Source organism: Prionailurus viverrinus, chromosome B3 (genome assembly GCF_022837055.1).
Source record: "Prionailurus viverrinus isolate Anna chromosome B3, UM_Priviv_1.0, whole genome shotgun sequence".
In the NCBI taxonomy this organism is placed as follows: Eukaryota; Metazoa; Chordata; class Mammalia; order Carnivora; family Felidae; genus Prionailurus; species Prionailurus viverrinus.
This window is the reverse complement of record NC_062566.1, coordinates 121,563,694-121,584,374: the sequence shown is the minus strand read 5'-3', so window position 1 is coordinate 121,584,374 and position 20,681 is coordinate 121,563,694. Positions and strand designations below refer to the sequence as shown.

Here is a 20,681-nt window from a genome sequence, read left to right as displayed (position 1 = left end):
CTTCCTGAAGCCTAATACCTAGGAGTGTTCCATGACTCCTCTCCCCTCTCATCTACCTAGTCAGTAAGTGATACTGTTTCTACTTCCTTGGATCACTTGAGTACATCCACTTCTTTCATTCCATTGTCCTCTTCAGGCTACCATTACCACTCATTTAGACTGCTGTCACAACCTTTAAACTGGTCACCTTGCATCCAGCCTTGTTTCTCTCTATTCCATTTTCCACTCTCTTAATAAAAATGCAAATATGAGCATGTCACTCCTGTTTAAAACTCTTAAGTGAATTTCCATTGTTCTCAGGATAAAGTCCAGGCTCCTTAATTAGATTTGTCAGGGCCTTCCTACTCTGGCTTCTTCAGGCCACTTTAGCTTTTAACCTCTTCTCTCATCCCCCTTGGCACTCACACTGCATGTTCTGACATACTGAACTTGTTGTAATTTTTCTGCTGTACCATGCTGTCTTTCGTTTGATTCTCAGTGCACAAGGATCTCTCTGTCTATAATACTTCTCCCACCCCACCCTGAAGCAGTTCATCCACCCTCGTCTCCTACATATCCATGAAGTTCAGTATAAACCTCAGTTCCTGACGGGAGGCTTTCCTTTTCATAACATAGATCATACTTTTGTTTAATGTCTCTCTTCCTTGCTAGGCGGTAAGTTGTGTATAGCAGAGACCTCTGCTCCACCTCGTTTCCAGCACCTGGCATAATTTCCAGCACCGAGAGGATACTCAGAGCTTAAGAACAAATTAGAGATATGGTCTTTACTTTTAACAAGCTCGGGGTCTAATGGAAGCTAGAATATGGAAAGAAAGAACCTCAGCACATATGATAAGTACTCTGATAAAATGCTGTCGGATCACAGAGGTGTACATGAGTGATTAACTTTACCTGTATAACTTTATACTACTAAAGAAATTTAATTACAACATTCAGATAGAAAAAAGAGTTGTGCTGAACAGTGGAATTAATTCGGTTGCATTTGCCTTGTTTTTTGCTCACTAGTTAGCTGGGAGTTTTGCAGTAGACTCTTAACATTCCAAGGTTATCATCTCTCAAGACCTTCAGAGATTCTAAGCTAGATACAGAGCTGGGTAGTCAATCAGCCATGTCCACTAAGTTGACCCACCCTTAAATCGTCCCTACAGAAAATTGATGCTGACCCTTTCGTGTTCCCCATTTATTTTAAATCATGTATTTTTGTCTTCAGATTCTAATCATTAGAATGCACAGTATTAAATCCATGAATACCAGAGGTGCTCTTCATGTTTAGAGTTCTTTCTTATCTTTTCAGCTTTGACCGCCATCGAAGGCACAGCACATGGGGAGCCCTGCCACTTCCCTTTCCTGTTCCTGGATAAGGAATATGATGAATGTACATCAGATGGGAGGGAAGATGGCAGATTATGGTGTGCTACAACCTATGACTACAAGGCAGATGAAAAGTGGGGCTTTTGTGAAAGTAAGTATTGTTCAGTAGGAGGCGTGTCCACATTGCTCTAGGTCTTGCATAACATTTTTAAGGCTTTTTTCTAGCCATTCTTTTCCCACCTTGATCAGAAGTGGTCAGTGCTGATGATATAGTTATGGTCCTAAAGACTAAACTTATGAGTAGGAAGCTTGCGGTGTACTTACTTCCAGGCTGTCACTTGGGCGGTGTATCCCACTTGTGTTTTATTTAGAGGTGATTTTCCGTTGGTGTGCACAGGTTGTCCTGTAAACCCTCGGGCAGGCTGCTAAATTAATTAATGTAAAACATTTTTTGGCAATGACGGAAACAGAACATTATGTTGAAGGTTAATTAATAGCGCTTAGAAGAAAAATAATACCTTTTTAAAATAACTTTGAGTGGAATGTGCTGTGCTAAGGGAATATTTGGTAGATACAGTATATTTAACTGCCTGAAACAGTTAATGTCAGTATTGCCTCTAAAGGCAAGCCGTGTTTTCAGGTAAAACTTTCTGTCAAAGAACAACAGAAAACCTTGAACATACCTCCTTTGTTACCAGGTAACATTTTCAAAGTACTGGTTCTGATAGAATATTTAGGCATTCCTTAGAGATATCACCACATATAGTCTACCTTCAGATGTGGGCCAGTATGATTTAGGTATTCCTGTTTAATACATCAAATTTTGTTGTTATATTACAAGAAGTAGTCTCTTCTATTTCTATAAATATTCCTAACAAAATATTCAAATGTCTCTTGACGAGTTCTAGATTTCTGCTAAAATGCTCCAGTATAGTAGCAAAATAATTTGGGGGACATCTATACCAATGCTATGATTTCCAGTGTTATATCACTACACTGGGAAGTACAGAGAACTTGAATATTAAATCAAGATCTCTGTTTAATAAAAATCCTTTTTATTTTTTGTTATGTAATTAGTCAGATATCTTCTCCTTGTAAGGATGCAACCTTTCAGGTAAGGCTAAAGAGTACTTTGACTACAACAGTATTTTTCTGACTATTGTTTTTTACTCTTCTTCTGTCCTGGTTTTAGCTCACCTTGGTATATAATCATAAGGCCCTCCTGGAATTTTAGTTTGAATTATATAAAAAGTTTTATAATTACTGGCAGGAAAGCACCTTCCAAAAACAGGTTGATAATTGCTTTCTTTACAAGAAAGTGATTTCAATGAGTTTTTTTTTTTTAAGTCCTCTTTTGTCAGATAAAGGCTACACACAAAAACCATGTGTCTTTAAAGTCAGATATGGAAATAGTGAAATATTGTGTTTGTATGACTACCCAACAGAAAATGTATACTGATGTTTGATACATAACTGGTATAAAATTAAAATATATTTAAAAGCATCTGACATTTTGTTTTTAGCTGAAGAAGAGGCTGCTAAAAGACGGCAAATGCAGGAAGCAGAAGTGATGTACCAGACTGGGATGAAAATCCTCAATGGAAGCAATAAGAAAAGCCAAAAACGAGAGTAGGTAGCACTACCAAGTCCATTCCTCCCCTAACACAGGCCATTACTGAGATAAAAAGCTAAAGTGTGGTATTTATTTTCTTTTTGAAGTCTACTCCCAAAGACAGGATTTCTTAAGTTGTACTATAAGAAAACCTACTATGAAATATGGATATTAGGGCCATTACTTTTATCAGATTTCAGCTTGTTGGGATTAAAACATTATAAATACTCGTCACAAGAATGAACAATAGCAAAAGGGAACTGATTAAAGCTGTAATAGTTTCTGAGAGCCAAGAATACCTACACTGTTCAGATTTCAAAATGACGTAAAACAAAAGGAATTGTTGTCAGGTGTTTTGTTTTTTTGTTTTTGCTTTGTAATTGTCTTGCAGACAAAGACTAGAATTTAGGAATTTGGAAAGAATATGAAATGAGTTGACTGTCTTCCAACATTTTATGTGCCTTACTTTTAGTTTTAGCTGACTTTTGTTATAGTCTGTGCAAAGATTTTAAAAGAAAATTGCCATGGTTATCATTGGATTATTTACTGGATACCACATTATTATAATTTGTCATTGCAAATCTAGATAACTTTCTTAATAGAAATTTTTAAAATTAGACTGTTCTAAAATATTGGAATAACAGAACTGGTACTTTATATAAAAACAAAAGTAGCCAGAATGCTTTCTACATATATAAGTAACACAATTTAGTAGAAATCAAATATCAGAAGGATTCTATAGAACAGGGAAATTAATTTTTCTGCATTTTAGCTTTTGTAAAAAAAAAAAAAAAAAAACTTCTTCAAGTTTTTTTATTTCAGTAATCTCTACAGCCAATGTGGAGCTCGAACTCAGAACCCCAAGATCAAGAGTTACATGCTTTTCTGACTGAGCCAGCCAGTCGCCCCAGATTTTGTCAAAAAAAAAAAAAAATATATATATATATATATATATTTTTTTTTTTTTTTAATAGTAGTTCCAAAATATTGCTAATTTGTTTTGTTTTGTTTTTTAATTGCTTATGTTTAAAGAGCCTATCGGTATCTTCAAAAGGCAGCAGGCATGAACCATACCAAGGCCCTGGAGAGAGTGTCATATGCTCTTTTGTTTGGTGATTACCTGACACAGAATATCCAGGCAGCTAAAGAGATGTTTGAGAAACTGACTGAGGAAGGCTCTCCTAAGGGACAAACTGTAAGTGCACTTCCACAGCAGAATCTCTTGGCACACAGCACTTGTTTATTTTCACAGCAGTTTACTCTCGGTGGTCTGCCTTCCTTTAGTAAGGATGGCTGTGAGGTAGAATATCTTTAAATACTAATTTTGCAGCAGATCATTTTACCAATCTTCTCCTTAATCTGAGAACACTTGTGGTCACCTACGGCGTTCTTGAGATTGCATCTTACCACAATTATATTTGTAGTTTTCCAAATTCAATCTGTAAAGAGTGAAACATGAAGGTGATTATTTTTTTTTTATCTGAAGTCACTCCCCACTGCCCTTTTTCTAAACTTCAGATGCTGCAGCTTTTGGTAATCTTGGTGGTTTTTTAAATGTTCATTATAGTACATGTCCATTATAGGAAACTAGAAATACAAATTAAAAAATACTAAGAAAGTAAGCATCCTATCTGTACCACCCAGATCTGAACATTGGTAACATGTTACTGTATGCACACCCTTCTTGACCTTTCTCTTTGTGTATTTTTACTGTGAATTTTTTATTAAAACGAGATGCACAGTCTTCTGTTCCATTACTTGCTCATCCAGTGAATAGCCCTCACTGGTTCACTCTGGTAAATGTAATACCCACACAGTATTCATAGGGTGTTGAACCAAAACATTTTCTTTATACTTGTTTTGTCCAAAGCAGCATCCAGCCTAGGACTACACTTTATATTTGGTCTTTATTGCTAGCACAGTTCCCACTTTTCTTTCTTATCTGTGTTAGAAACAGGACCCATTTTTCATCTTTGTTTCCTACAGAGGATGTCACAGCTAAAGGCTGATGAACACTAGGAAAATACTTTTGGCCCAGACTGCCTTATGAGGGGTGCTCTGTATCCCAGACTGCATCACACCAGTTGGTACATGATACCTGCTTAATTCCCCTTGGTAATAGTAAGATTGACAGCTGGATTTAGGGGGCCACCCCATTTCTTTTAAATGCTCTCAATAATTCAGGTTTATTGAAGGTATGGGATGTGCTTAAATATAAAATTTCTAGTCACAGAGGAGGTCTGTTTTCAGACTGTGTAAACAATAACAGGAATTGTGACCATAGTCTTCTGTAGGACCGAATACCTAACCAGTCTGCAGCTCTAACATGGTTGTGGTTTAATTTATAAACAGGTTATATGTTAACTGTTCCTCCTTTGTTTTCAAAGCTTTTTTTCCCTTCTTTGTGTAAGTCATTTTATATAAAATTCACACATACATTCTTTATCTGCAGACACATTTGGCTCTGAAGTATGGTTTTTCTTCTAAGGCATCTTTTCCCTCTAATAATAGCACCTTACCGTGCCACGGTGCTTTATGTTGTACATTGCAAAACACTCTCTCTGTGGTAATTAATTCTAGCTGATGTAACAGACACAGCCCCCAAATCACAGTGGCTCAGCACTACAGAGAGTTATTCCTTGTGCATGCCAGGGTCGGTGCAGTTCCCCTGCCTGCGTCCTGTCTTCCAGATGGTGACTCAGTCAAGGGCTGCTTCTGCCACATAGCTGCAACCGTCTGAAACGTAGGGCTTTGAGCCATCATGAAAGGAGAAGTGAGGGCTGGAGGATTCTCTGGAAAGTTTTTAATGGCCACACCTAAAAATGGTTCACATCTCTTTTTGCCGCATCCTAGACATGTGGCCCCACCCAAGTACAAGGGAGGCTGGGAAATATAAAAGAGCTCATAGATTTTGATGAGCACTGGCAGGTGATATATCTGCCTTTCTAACTTTAGCTTATACTTTTGTGTCATCAAGGATTGTCCTCAGAAGGCAAAGATTAGAACCTTACCAATGCATGTTTTGGTTGGTTGGGGTTTTTTGTTTTGGGGTTTTTTTTTGTTGTTGTTTTTTAATGAAAAAGTGTGCGTGCTTTAGCATTGTAAAGTGACCTTTCTCTGTTGACCCCTTCAACTTGACCCTTGCTGCCCCTTTTTATTGCTAGGATAGTTTATCTTGGTAGTGTCTTACCATTTTCATTGTGTTTTCTCCTTTGCTAGGTAATGTGTTGATCACTATATCATTATAGGGGCTGTTTGGTTCTCAAAATAGCTATTGATCAAGATATAGTAAAAGCCACGTTTGTGTTCAGCTTTGTTTTTCTAGTTAATATTTTACTAAGTTGTCTTTAATCTTCAAGGTAGACTATTTGTTTAAAGTTGTATTTCATTGTGTAAAACCTTGAAAGCATTTCTGAGTCTCTATGACTCAGTATGTACACGGTTGTACATACTTGGGGATTCAAGTCTTTCAGCATCTAAAGATTGTTGCGTCTTTTCGTAGTTCATAAAACCATGTCTCTGCTGGATACACTTCCACTAGGGAAGAATTCTTACTTTTATCATTTTATTTCAGGCCCTTGGCTTTCTCTATGCCTCTGGACTTGGTGTCAATTCAAGTCAGGCAAAGGTAATAATATGAAAACTTTATCATGTGCAACAATTTGAATTGGGTCAGTGTGTGCCTATGATCAGTTAAGTGTCTTTTGTTCTTTCACAGGCCCTCGTGTATTACACTTTTGGAGCTCTTGGGGGCAACCTGATAGCACACATGGTTTTGGTAAGTAAGATTTCAGGGGAAGACTTAGAAACATTGAGTAGCAGAATGTTTGGGTTTTGAGGAGCCATAACTTTTCTAGCTTTCATGAACGAGATCTGCTTATATTCATTCAAATCAAATATTCAGTTGAACGTCCTTTAAATTCTTATTAACAGATATAACACTTGAATCTACATGTGGATGAAAATTTGTAGAGTCCACAGTTTCTCTTTAAAATTATTAGTTTGGCTGATTGCCCTTAAAATAGAGATCTGATAAATGGCTCTTTTTTTTTTTCTGTAAGTTGGAAGCTTGTTTGTCAGAATCATTTCCTAGGTTGAGTTTTCACAGATTTTACATTTAATTGATTTTCCATTGAACATTGATTTGTTTTACATTTATATTCACACGAGTAAGGAGATCATTACAGTACAAGAATCACCTAGAAAGGCACTTAATTCACACTGGTGTCAGAAGGAGAGGTTAAAGGAAAGAGGTTAAAAAGAGGTTAAAAGAAAGTTTCTTTCTGAGGAAAGAAACAAAGTAACTTTTGAGGGATAAACAGCAGTGAGTGAAAAGAAGTGGAAGGGCATCCAGATAGCAGAAGCAATATGTACAGAGGGACAGCGACAAGGAAACATGGTGCTTGCAAGAAAATACAAGCTTTTTAGTGGCTGGAGAGGAGAATGCCAGGAAGTGCATCAGGAATCACGTAAGTGAACTCTACATCCTGCCAAGGAGCTTGGACCTTGTCTGTGACAGACACAAACTGCTGAAGTAGTTAAAGCCACTGAAAAACAAGGATGTTGCTCTAGCTTTCTGAAACATTCCTCACTAGTTCTGCAGCTTTTTTTTCCCATTGGTTTTTTCATCTGTGGTCACATTTATTCCTCAAACAGTAATTGAAAAGTTGCTTTTAGATGAATTTTCCAGAAATTTGAAGCATTTATTTTTGTGTGGCAAAAGTATGTTAAATATTTTTTACAGATAACTTTTTTTAATTTACCAATCTTCTTAAATAATGGCTACAGGATAAAAACATGAAATATTATACACGTAATTATACGATAATGCCCTAAGGATTGTGACAGTTGTAAAGTTGAGTCTGTGCTAAACGACTCAAGAGGCTCTACTTTGCGTCTAATGTTCTTTATAATTCACTATCTTCCCCCTCATTCTGAAATCATTATTTGCTGGTGTCTTTGCCTGCATCCAGTAATCGTTTGTTTTCCCTGTTTTGCTAATTGTTGCTTCTTTGCTGGTTTAGTAAATCAACCCTGTTTTGGTTAAAATCCTGTCTAAAATAAGATTAGAATGTGTTCTTAGCAAGAGCCCAAGTAATTTTCTTTTACACATTAGATACGCAGAGTTCATGCATAAGGTTCATGGCATCTGTTTTGATTTCTGTGGGAACTTCATTATTTCCTAGTGTTTAGCTATAGTCTAGTTGTTGGAGTTGCCGAACTTAAAACTCAGGATGAATGAGGTGGTGATGTACTGGGATCAAGGAACCGTAGAATTACATCCTGAGTGCAGGTGGCTTTCTTTGTTACAACGAGAGCTCCAGTGAAACCGCAGGCTTCTCACCAGAGATTGTCTCACAGGGTTACCGGTACTGGGCCGGCATCGGAGTCCTCCAGAGCTGTGAATCGGCACTGACTCACTATCGTCTTGTTGCCAATCATGGTATCTATTTTTTTTTTTTTTTTTTTGCCTTTCACCGTATCAAAAGAAACAAAAACCAAAATGGATTTAACTTTAAATACATCTATTTTTGTTGTACTACTTGAAATAACCGTGACTGACTCTCTTAAGTGGAATGGTCTTTACCCTAGTTGACTAAGAACTTGTGTGTGTATGTGCACACGTGCTTTGGATTCCACTTCTTAAATAGTTTGTTGAAAAAACTGGGCTTCTGTAGATTACTATTTTGTAATCTGTAGATTACTGTTTGCATAAGGTCTGTCAACATTTGGCAGCTGAAATGATACTTTTTTCTGTGGAACAATGCTTCTGACCTTCCTCCATGTTATTACTTCGTCCCCTTGTTTCAGTTGCTAGTGACATCTCACTGACAGGAGGCTCAGTAGTACAGAGAATACGGCTGCCTGACGAGGTGGAAAATCCAGGAATGAATAGTGGAATGCTGGAAGAAGATTTGATTCAGTATTATCAGTTCCTAGCTGAAAAAGGTGATGTACAGGCACAGGTATGTATTTAAACATCTCACGGTATATCTTACTGCATTTTATATTATAGTCTCGGGCAAGAACTTACATCTATTAGAAACATTTTTATTGCTCTGAGCGATTACTAACTATATATTAGAATCACTGGAGGAGCTTTTTTTGTTTTTTTTAGAGTGTAGGACTCTTGGTACTTTAAAAAAAGTTCCATTTGGGGGGCGCCTGGGTGGCGCAGTCAGTCAAGCATCGACTCTTGATCTCAGCTCAGGTCATGATCTCATGGTTCGTAAGTTCAAGCCCCTCATTGGGCTGTGTGCTGATGGCGTGGAGACTGCTAGGGATTCTCTTTCTCCTTCTCTCTAATCCTGCCTGGCTTATGTGCTCACTCTCTCTCTCAAATAAACTTTAAAAAAAAAAAAAACATTTCCATTTCCGTTAGGATTCATCTGGGATGTAGACTAGGCATGTGTTCCTAGAAGCTGGCCCTGTAATTGCACCACAGTTGAAAACCATTGCTTGAAAAGAGCAGAGTTTTACAGATGATGAGGCTCTTATTAGAGTCCTCAAGGATGAAAACTGCTACTTTTTTTAAACAGAAAGTCTCTGGAACATTTGTAATTTCAGATGCCCTTCAGAGCCATTTACTGTTCATGTTTCCTTTGCTTGTCGTAGACCATAATTTCCTCAAGGTCATCAACTGAAGTAGCCCAGTTCAATGTAAATTGTACAGTATATCAATCAAAACACCATGTATAATTTGTTATTTCATGGGTTATTTGATAATCCTAAAACAAAAAGGAGAACTTCAACATCTGCCTGTTTTTTTCTATGAAATTTAACAGATCTTTTCTGATTTAGAAATTTAGAGATAAACACTAGATACTTTTTGAGAACAATTAATTTTGAGACTTAACAGAAGGGAATCTTAGGTTTAAAAAACAAAACAAACAAACAAACAGAAAAACGGGCCACCTGGGTGGTTCAGTCAGTTAAGCGTCCAACTTCGGCTCCAGTCGTGATCTCACAGTTCGTAAGTTCAAGCCCCACATCCAGCTCTCTGCTGTCAGCACAGAGCCCACTTCAGATCCTCTCTCCCCCTCTCTTTCTGCCCTTCCTCTGCTCTTTTTCTCTCTCTTTCAAAAATAAATAAACATTAAAAATTTTTTAAATTTAAAAGAAAACCTGCAGTGGAATATCTAAATCTTAGCTTATGGAAATTATAATAGTTATCTTGTCTAATTAAACATCTTTCTTTTATATGAGAAACCAGTTAAAATTCAAAACCATCTAAATGCCTCAAAATAGGGAACTACTTATTTCAAATATGACACTTCCATGTGATGGAATTTTATGCAACCATTAAAAAACTATGTAGAATATAGAATACTTCAGTGTATTCAGTGGAAAACTCAAGTGAAAAAAATCCATATGTGGTATTATGTATCATTTACTTCTTTTTACTACTTGAATTATGACCTTAATATAGAAAAGTACATAAATCTGAAGCATACAGCCCCCTGAATTATCACCAAGTGAGTATCCTGTGTAGCACAGCTAGCATCCCAGAGCCCCCTCTTCCCCAGGGGTAACCCACTGAACTGACTTCTAACACTATGGATTGGTTTGGCCTGGTTTTGAATTTTATGTGAAAAAAAAAAAAAATCCTACATATTTTTTGGAATCAGCTTGTTTTGCTCAGCATTGTTTATGAAATCAATCCATGTGTTTTCATGTAGCTGTAATTCATTTACATTACCCTGTGGTTATTTCATTGTATAAAATCCCACAGCTTACCTACCCACTTTACTCCTCCCCAGATTTGGGCTATTGCAAATAATGCTCTGTGCATATTCTCTTGCATGTCTTATGCCAGTACTGTCTTAAATTTCTGTAGCTTTAATGGATCTTGATATCTGGTAAAATACATTCTCCCGCTGTCATATTCTCAATATTCTCTCATATATTCATATGTGACCCATGTGTAAATTTAGAAGTGAATTGCTTAGTTTTCATATAAATAGGGATTTTCTACTTTTTTGTTGAGTTCTAGCTTAATCCACCATGGTCAGAATATACTCTGCATGATTTCAGTTGTTTCAGATGTCCTGACACTTGATTTATGATCCATCACTTGGTCAGTTTAGGCAAATATTGTATGCTGAAGAGAATATGAATTTTCCAGTCTTTGGGTATAGTGTTCTTTGTGTGTCAGTTGAGTCATGTTTCTTAATGCTATTGTTCACATCTTGTGAATCCTTACTGAATTTGTCTGCTTTTTCTGTCCAGTGCTGAGACAGTATTGTTTAAATTTCCCATTGTGAGGGGCGCCTGGGTGGCTCAGTTGGTTAAGCGGCCGACTTTGACTCAGGTCATGATCTCGCGGTCCGTGAGTTCGAGCCCCGCGTCAGGCTCTGTGCTGACAGCTCAGAGCCTGGAGCCTGTTTCGGATTCTGTGTCTCCCTCTCTCTGACCCTCCCCCGTTCATGCTCTGTCTCTCTCTGTCTCAAAAATAAATAAACGTTAAAAAAAATTAAAAAATAAATAAATAAATAAATAAAATAAATTTCCCATTGTGGTGTGGATTTGTCTCTGTCTTCTTGTAGTTCTGTCAATTTTGATTTATGTATTTTAGGCCAGGTGGAGTGCACTTAGACTTAATATTGTTATCTTTTTGTTAAACTAGTTTGCACATCATGAAATGTTCTCTTTTTATGTCAAGAAATATTTTTTGCTTTTGTACTCTGCCTGCTTCTAGCTATGCCACTTTCTTTTGGTTAGTATTTACATGGAGTGTCTTCTGTATTCTTTTGTATTGAACTTCTTGTGCTTAAGATACGTCTCTTGGAAGCATCAGAAGACTACTTTTATATCTTTATCCATTCTGACAGTCTTTTAGTTGAAAGTAGTTTGTGATATATTCAAGTTTAAATTTTCTATCTTGCTTGCCTTCTTTCCTTATGCTTTTCCATGCTGCTTTATCTCTCCTCTCTTACCTTCTTTTGGTTTGAGTGTTTTTTCTGTTGCTTCTCCTCCCTTCTACTAATGTGATAGTTGGACTTTGTTTTGCTACTCGTTTATCAAAGTTTAGTATGAATGAGCACTTTTTACCATTTCTTGGACAGTGCAAACTTTAGAGTACTCTGTATGTTTTAATTCTGTCAATTTTTGAATTCCACAAGATATTATTTTATACAGTCCATATAATTTAGATTACTCACAAATTTAACTTTCCATTGCTCTTTATTTCTTACTGCATCTTTAGGCTTCCCAGGATAAATTTCCTACCTCCTAAAGCACATCCTTTAGTGTTTCCTTTAGAGTAGGTTCCCTGGTGACAAGTTCAGTTTTAGTTTGCCTGCAATAAATGTTTTATTTCAGAAAGATGCCTTGTAATTAAAAGCAGGCATTTTCAGTTCTTAGAAAATGTAGGTTAAAGTAGAGTAATATCTTCAGGAGTTAAGACTAAGTCTTTAAATTTTTGAATGATGAACAGAAACCTTTTTGTAATTGTAATTACACACCAGATGCTACCATTTACTTCTCATTTTTGTTAATTTTCAGGTTGGTCTGGGACAACTGCATCTGCACGGAGGCCGTGGAGTAGAACAAAATCATCAGGTAACTTTCCTATTCCCGGGACTTTGCACTTCATGTCGTAGATGGAAATGATACCCCAGATGTATTTCTTGTCAGTCAATGACAATATCAAGTTTGTGTTATTTAGATAATCTTCACAAACGATCTTTTAAGATCCAACTAACCTCTGAGAAAGCTGAAGACTAAAAATGTGATTATACCTCATAGTGGTGGGAAAGGCTTTTTTAATTCTGAAACCTAGTTCTCAATACTGCCAAAAATACACACACAGTGTCTTGGTTTCCTATAGGTATGTGATAGAAGTATGTCTTAAAACTCCCATTAGAAAATATTTTAGGGGCGCCTGGGTGGCTCAGTTGGTTCAGCATCCAGCTTCAGCTCAGGTCATGATCTCACAGTTCATGAGTTCAAGCCCCACATCGGGCTGGCAGCTCAGAGCCTGGCTCCTGCTTTGGATTCTGTGTCTCCCTCTCTCTCTGCCCCTTCCCGGTTGCACTCTATCACTGTCTCTCAAAAATAAATAAACATTAAAGAAATAAAAGAAAATATTTCATAGAACTGAGGAACAGTCATTGTTGAGGTTGTGAGCAGTTAAGGAATATACAACTATAGCAGTCAGGTCTATATCCAGTCACCAGCTCTTGTCTGCTTTATGCCCGAAATCTCTCTCATCTCTTCCCTTCTATCAGTATACCTACCACTTGTGTGAATCATCTCCTGCTTGCATTTGCTAAGCAGTAGCCTGTATTTGTAAGCTACACACCTGATACTGTGTTCCCTTGCTTAAAACTCTTGAGTGCTCCATAATTTCCAGTCACTTAAAGACCAAAACCTGGCCTTTTGAGTCACAGGCACATGGACCTTTTCTCAGGTCTTTGAAAATATCAAGAACCTCCCTATCCCCGGATTTATGGAATACTAGTCTCTCTGTATAGAGTGAATGTTATTCTACTTCCTTTCTTTATGTAACTAATTCCTACTTATCCTGAAGAATTCAATTCCAGTGTCTCTTACCCCAAAATATCTCCCTGGACCCCTAACCCCATTCCAGGAATAGGTCATGTACCACAGTTACAGTTTCTGAAAATCTGTATTTATGGCCCTTTCCCATTGTAAATGTGTTAATTATATAATTAAGTTGTTTCCTCTGCTAGAACTAAGTTGCAAAAGAGCATGGACTTTGCCACTTTATTCCCAGCATCTGACAATATCTAGTACATAGTGCTTGATAAATGTTTGTCAGACTAATAAAATTGTTATTCTGCCATAACAGTTAAATATTCTAATTAAGGGTATTTCATTCCCATATCCCATCAACTTTAAGAATTAGATAAGAGTACACTTAAAACTATACCAGATACCCATGCTTTATTATTATTTATTTTTTTAATTTTTTTTCCAGACAGCATTTTGACAGCTTTCATTGTCTGTAGGTCTTTAAAATGTATATCATTAGGCCAGATGAATCGGTTAATAAAAATGTCAGGTACAGAATTCTGGATGGTGAGTTTGCTGCATACCTTTTATACAAGTTTTGGGATATTCTTGGTGTATGGTGCCGACTTGTGAAACATTCACACAGTGATCAATTTTTTCAGTACCTTCACAGAAGAAATAAACTGAGTTCCCAATATATAACTGCATTAACTCAACAAATATCTGTTGCTTTAGGTGACCCAAGAAAAAAAGCAAGGGAGATCAAGAAAGGGAGTGATCCATAAGTTCAGGGCAAGATAGTGTAGCTTAGCCTAGAATGGTGGTAGTGGGGGATGGTAGGTGGATTCAAGAGGAATTTGGTAGTGAAAGTTACAGGACTCAGTGATGGATTGGATATGAGATTCGGCGGGTGGGGGGGGGCGGCTACCTTAAGCAGCCAAGAGATGTCATGTTGCTATTTACTTAAACTGAGATAACTGCAATATTACAAGATTTTTTAATTATTCCTGAAATAATTATTTTGGTTAAAAGCCAAAGGCAGATAGATTCTATAAAAACTAATTATCTTAATAAATTCTTTTCTCACAGAGAGCATTTGACTACTTCAATTTAGCAGCCAATGCTGGCAATTCACATGCTATGGCCTTCTTGGGAAAGGTACTGTATGTCCTGTGAACATATTATGTAACAGCAAGGGGTGTTTGCATAATAAGCACATGTTGTATTTAGGATCTACAGTTTACCAAAAATAAAGTGGAAATGAAGTTTCCAATGCAAGGATGTTGTGTCTTGTGGCAAAGTAAGAAAAACTTCCTTTTTCATTATTTTGAAAACAAATACAGTATAAACCAATGGGTATCTTCATCTATAACAAATCCTAAGGTTAGGATGCTCAGAATAAATATGTCACAGAAATTCTTGCAAATAGAAAAATCTCAGCAGTGTTTGCCACATAATTGCAGCAAGTTATTTGGGGCCTGAGAACTTTACATTCAGACATCCCATCTATTATAGCATAGAAATTGGTATTCCTCATATATTTTTGTTTAAGCATTAATTTTCTATTCTTCTTTCTTTTGGCCCTTTCATCATGTTCCATACCTGGTACTACTCTGATCATTCAGTGCTTGAAACCTTTTAGTTCTTTCTTTTCCTGAACTTAAGACCTACCCTTTATCTTACCCTGGGGACAATAGTGGTGGAAGAGAAATGGAAGCAGATATTGGTAATAACACTCCTTTTTTCTCATTTAATCACTGATCCCAAGCAATTTAACCACTTGACTGCCTTGGGATAGAGTGAGAGAAAAGATTCACCTTGAGTTAAAGATTTCCCCTCTTGAGATTGATCCGTGAGCTGATTTTAATGTATTCATATTTATAGAGAAGTCATAATGTGATATGACAAAGAATATATAATAATGCTAAAATGTTTACTTTTAATGCTTTGCTTTTAATTCTAAAATATCCTGTGGGGAATTTTAAACTTTGTTGAAAGATTTCATGATCTCTCACAAACACCAGAATGAGATGAGCTAGAAATACATTATAGGAGAGACGGTTATAGCTCGTAATAAAATTAGGCTTTGTTTTGTAGATGTATTCAGAAGGAAGTGATATTGTCCCACAGAGTAACGAGACAGCTCTTCACTACTTTAAGAAAGCTGCTGACATGGTAAGATCTCATGACTTAACATATTGAAATGTGTGCCATATTATTATTTTAGTAAGTTTATTATACTGAAGGATTAGTCATAACCAACTCATGCCTCAAATTATTTAAAGCACCTGTGATTTGTGTGAATGGATTGGCTAGAAAAAAACCTTCCCAATAAAAGGCATTTTATTGGTTGGGGGGGGGGGGGGGGGTGGATAGAGAAGACCAAAGTATTGAATATTAAGCCTCTGTTTCAATTTCATTGAGAAGTTTCCTGATTAAGGAAATACTGATTTTAGTAAGCAATTGAAAGTCATATAATCTACCCTATTTGTATTGCAATCTGAGGCTTAAAACTTACACAACTAGGTACTTTCAATAATCTTAAATACATAATTTAGACTTTCTTTGGCCCAGAGAAAACTACATATGAATTTTTAAGACCCCGTATGCCTCCAGTGTGTGTACTTATCTCCTTGCCAACTACATGTTACTTTAGTTCTAAATGTCAGTTGAGTATTTCCCAAAGGAGTGCTGTGACACGTTTTAAAAGATGCCTCTGTCCCTATTAGTTTAGACTGAATTTTAGATTTTTCTCTTGCAGGTCTCAAAACAGTGATTATCTTTGTTCTGTGAGACTCCAGTAACCTTTAGCATATCTTTGCCACCTGATCCCAGTGTTGCTTTTTACCTGGTTGTTGACTTGACACCATAGCATCTTCCTTCTTTATTGGGGAGGGTGATTACCAATGAAAAACTACAAAAAAAGTGATATACTTTTTGGGATGCCTGGGTGGTTCATTTGGTTAAGCATCCAACTTGTGCTCAGGTAGTGATCTCACAGTTCATGAGTTCAAGCCCCGCATCAGACTCTGTGCTGACAGATCAGAGCCTGGAGCCTGCTTCGGATTCTGTGTCTCCCTCTCTCTCTGCCCCTCCCCCACTTGCGCTCTGTCTCTCAAAAATTAATAAACATTTAAAAAAACAAAATAAAATACTACCTATTAAAAAAAGTGTTTAAAAAAGTGACCTACTTTTAGTTTAATAAAAAACACATTAGTCATGTTTTCTATCATAACTCATGGAACAGATGGTCATAAGTCACCAAAATTTAATTCTAGATAAATTTACTATTTGCTCTTTTTCCTCAGATTATTGACCCCCAAATCTCTAAAAGTCAGCATTACATTTAGCCTGATGGGAAGGAGAATTTTGAATTGAAAAATGCAGGGGCGCCTGGGTGGCGCAGTCGGTTAAGCGTCCGACTTCAGCCAGGTCATGATCTCGCGGTCTGTGAGTTCGAGCCCCGCGTCAGGCTCTGGGCTGATGGCTCGGAGCCTGGAGCCTGTTTCCGATTCTGTGTCTCCCTCTCTCTCTGCCCCTCCCCCGTTCATGCTCTGTCTCTCTCTGTCCCAAAAATAAATAAAAACGTTGAAAAAAAAAAAAAAAAAAAAAAAAAAAAAAGAAAAATGCAGTGACATTTTTTGAATATGTTTGTAAATTATTTCTTTTGCAGTCATTTATTCTTGCCTAGTTTCTTAATGAATCCATTCACTCTTTTTTCTCGGTTTGCAGGGCAACCCAGTCGGTCAGAGTGGACTCGGAATGGCTTACCTCTACGGGAGAGGAGTTCAAGTTGTAAGTTTTCAGTGTAACATTCTGACTTAAACAAGCAGTCAGCTGGTGAGTTGGAGAAATATAACTAGCTTCCAGCCTGGGTGAAATCCTTTCTTTATAACCAGAGCTGAACCTTTTCCTATTCTCTGACTTTGGCTGCTTACCACCCTTCACCCCGCACCTGCCATATGACTGCCTTCTTCGAATAGCTCTGTCTCTGGCACCTTTTCTAAAGGTGTGAAGCTGCTCCTCATTCTTCTGTCTATGCGGTCTACTCTCCAAGACTTAAGCTTCTCCCTCTCTACTTCTTCACTCAAGGCTAAGAAAATGTTTGTCCCTCCCATTTAGGAGAAAAGCTTTCTGTTCTATTCTTTGCTCTTCTCTTCTCTCCGGTCCTTCACTGCAAAGCCAGGTTTCTCCAAAAAATGAACTGTATTAGTGGCTACCACTCACTCATTAGCTCTTAGAGTTAGGCTTCTGCCTCACGTAACTGCCCTATGCAGATCACCAGTAACCTCCTAAGGGTCAACACCTGTTGACTTTTTGGCTTGAACCCTTTCCTCCCTGGAATTCTGCAAGTTCTCTTGCTTTTCCTAAGCCATTGCTTCTTATTCTTCTCTACTACTTCCTCATGGTTGCCCCTGGATTCTCAATGCTGTCCTCTTCTCTTCACTTTATGAACCCTCCAAGTAGTATGTTTTTAATTGGGCCTGAAACTAAGCATTAGGTTTAAGATTCTAATCTGTAGGTGTTCCCTAGAACAGAAATCAGTATAGCGTGGTCTCATTTTGATTCTTTTTAGTCATTTTAGGACACTAAAGTTCAGTAGTGATCTTTTAGTTTCTCTCTGTGGATACGTAGGGTATTTGAAATCTAATAATCATATGGTGCTTGATAAGTTACACAGGAAAAGAATGAATAAAGAGAATAATTTTCCTTATTTAAGGAAATTAGAAAAATTAAGGTTTAGAAAAGATTTGTTGGTTAATAGGAAAGATTGTTTCTTAAGTCCTGATCTTGTGTTTCACTGGTGATGTGTATGCTTTCTGAGAGTGAACACAGCAAATTGTTTCACAAAAACTCTTACTTGCTTTTCTTTAGTCTTAAATATTTAAGTCCCTCTGTGACTTAAAGTAGACTACCCTCTGTATGTTATGAAAACTTAGAAGGTAGTCTTTTTAGTGGCTCTTTGAGAATATCCTGTATGTGTTTTGTTGACTCTTTTTAATAAATGAATCTCCTAACTTCTAAGTATATCAGCCTTTTGAGCTTTCTTATCATGTGATCATGTGACCTCTTTTCCTACAGAATTATGATCTGGCACTAAAGTATTTCCAGAAAGCTGCTGAACAAGGCTGGGTGGACGGGCAGCTGCAGCTTGGCTCTATGTACTACAGTAAGTAATACTGGAATTAAATGCTTCATCCACCAACATCGAAATTGCCTATTTTCCATCAGATACCACTTTGATGTGGAAACGAGAGCTGTCGCATTCGGGCTGATTAATGTTCTCCCATTTCAGTAATTTGTGCATCTTGTTTTTCATGGTAAATTAGGTTCATCTGTATTAATATACAAATCTGTATTGTTAAGGTTCCCATCTTTCCTGAGTAAGAATTCTGAGTTTCATTTGATTTTACTCATTATATAAGGCTGCTCTCATGCTTCAGTTAAATCTTATTTAAAACTATTTCTGACCTTTCATGTGATTTTCCTTACAGATGGCATTGGCGTCAAGAGGGATTATAAACAGGCCTTGAAGTATTTTAACTTAGCTTCTCAGGGAGGCCACATCTTGGCTTTCTATAACCTAGCACAGATGCATGCCAGCGGCACAGGTGTGATGCGATCGTGTCACACGGCAGTGGAGGTAAGGGCTGTTCTACCAGCTCGTACACAGGAACTTCATTTTCCCAGGAGGAAAGTCTGTCGTTTTAATTCTCGTTTTCTTTGCATGATTTCTTCTACAGTAGAAAGAGATTCGACCTAATAGCTTGGATACACTGAGGGAAGACACTGAGGGCCTGTGTGTCACCCTCATGCTTATTTGTTTCATTTGTTTCATTTGTACGTTTGAAGGACAGTGGGTGTTGTCTGCAGTCTCTCTAGCACCTCCTAGACAGTATCTGAGCACCACGAGGTCTGTGTCGAATGAATGTTGCAAAAGGCAATGCTGATGTCTTCTAAATGGAACTTTTCCTCTTTAGCTCTCTCATAACTGGCACTGCAGAGTGGCATTTGCTAAATGCTTAGCACAGTTTCTAAACCTCTCTGTGTTTCAGTTCCCTCGGTTGTAAAATTGGCCTATTAATAAGACTTATTTCATAGAGTGTCCCCCATGAACCTCGTGGGAGCTGTAAGGGAGTTTCTGTACGTACTGTACATAAAGCACAAGAACAGTGCCTGGTGGGGGTAATGGTATATAATTGTTTACTATTATTTTTATAAACCTGCTCTAAAGACTAATTGAAAGCTTCAAGTAAATATCCCAGACTTTTATATATATTTAATAAAGTTGCCAGAGATTCAAAGAGGTAGCTTAATAATCAGTTGTAGCCAAAGTGCAAAAATGATATTCTGGCATATGTTACTTGTTTTGTTACTGGGTTTTTTTTTTTTTTTTTTTTTTTTCCTGTTCTCACAGTTGTTTAAGAATGTGTGTGAACGAGGCCGGTGGTCAGAGAGGCTAATGACTGCCTATAACAGCTATAAAGATGGCGACTACAACGCCGCGGTGATCCAGTACCTCCTGCTGGCTGAACAAGGCTATGAAGTGGCACAGAGCAACGCAGCCTTCATTCTCGATCAGAGTAAGGTTCACTTTCATTCTGCCTTGGGTTTAGACTGTGAAGGCTCACATCAGGTAGCTCGTTTTTGTTTTAAAGAGAAAAGCCACAAAGAAACTTCTTTATTGTTGTAAGTAGACCTTAACAATGCACGTGCTGGAGTACTTTACCTCAGCTCCCTAAGCCATCAAAGTTAGTTTTGCAATTAGCATTGATGTAGAAATCAATTTGCCATTCTTCACAAAATTAACTGCTTTCAGTAAACACATTTTTCAAAATACAGCAGATAGAAGAACCTCATTTTTCCAGTGGTCTGTAGATCCCTAGAAGTGGCTCCATGGTTACTGTCCGATTAGTTCTGTGGATAAAACACATTGCAGAAAGTAGTGTTGTCCTGCTTACAGTGATTCTTTTGAACTCGGTATTTCCTTCTAATACTTGTTTAATTTCAATACAATACTTTGGTCATTTAATACTTGTTATATCCCAGTTATGCTCCACATATCCACCCTAGCTTGTAAATGAAGCCTAAAAGTCTAGTGCCTTTCCTTAAATGCCTAAGTTGTATTTATTTCATCTTCCCTGTAGGAGAAGCAACCATTGTAGGTGAGAATGAAACTTACCCCAGAGCTTTGCTGCACTGGAACAGGGCTGCCTCCCAAGGTGAGTAGCCCACTCATTCTAGGGCAAGAGTTTCACCCAGGGATCTTTCTGTACTGTTT

At 37.4% G+C, this 20,681-nt stretch overlaps 1 protein-coding gene across 1 annotated transcript in view; it reads left to right on the top strand.

Annotated features, from left to right (window-relative positions):
* SEL1L (SEL1L adaptor subunit of ERAD E3 ubiquitin ligase) overlaps positions 1-20,681 on the top strand; it is a 54,047-nt gene that overhangs the window by 21,495 nt on the left and 11,871 nt on the right. The window contains exons 4-18 of the mRNA XM_047861939.1: positions 1,295-1,462; positions 2,835-2,940; positions 3,956-4,118; positions 6,498-6,551; positions 6,642-6,701; positions 8,285-8,366; positions 8,735-8,889; positions 12,428-12,484; positions 14,489-14,557; positions 15,497-15,574; positions 17,132-17,194; positions 18,482-18,569; positions 18,895-19,043; positions 19,818-19,983; positions 20,548-20,622. Coding sequence (XP_047717895.1) covers positions 1,295-1,462; positions 2,835-2,940; positions 3,956-4,118; positions 6,498-6,551; positions 6,642-6,701; positions 8,285-8,366; positions 8,735-8,889; positions 12,428-12,484; positions 14,489-14,557; positions 15,497-15,574; positions 17,132-17,194; positions 18,482-18,569; positions 18,895-19,043; positions 19,818-19,983; positions 20,548-20,622 — 1,533 coding nt within the window. The remainder of the gene's footprint in view (positions 1-1,294; positions 1,463-2,834; positions 2,941-3,955; positions 4,119-6,497; positions 6,552-6,641; positions 6,702-8,284; positions 8,367-8,734; positions 8,890-12,427; positions 12,485-14,488; positions 14,558-15,496; positions 15,575-17,131; positions 17,195-18,481; positions 18,570-18,894; positions 19,044-19,817; positions 19,984-20,547; positions 20,623-20,681) is intronic.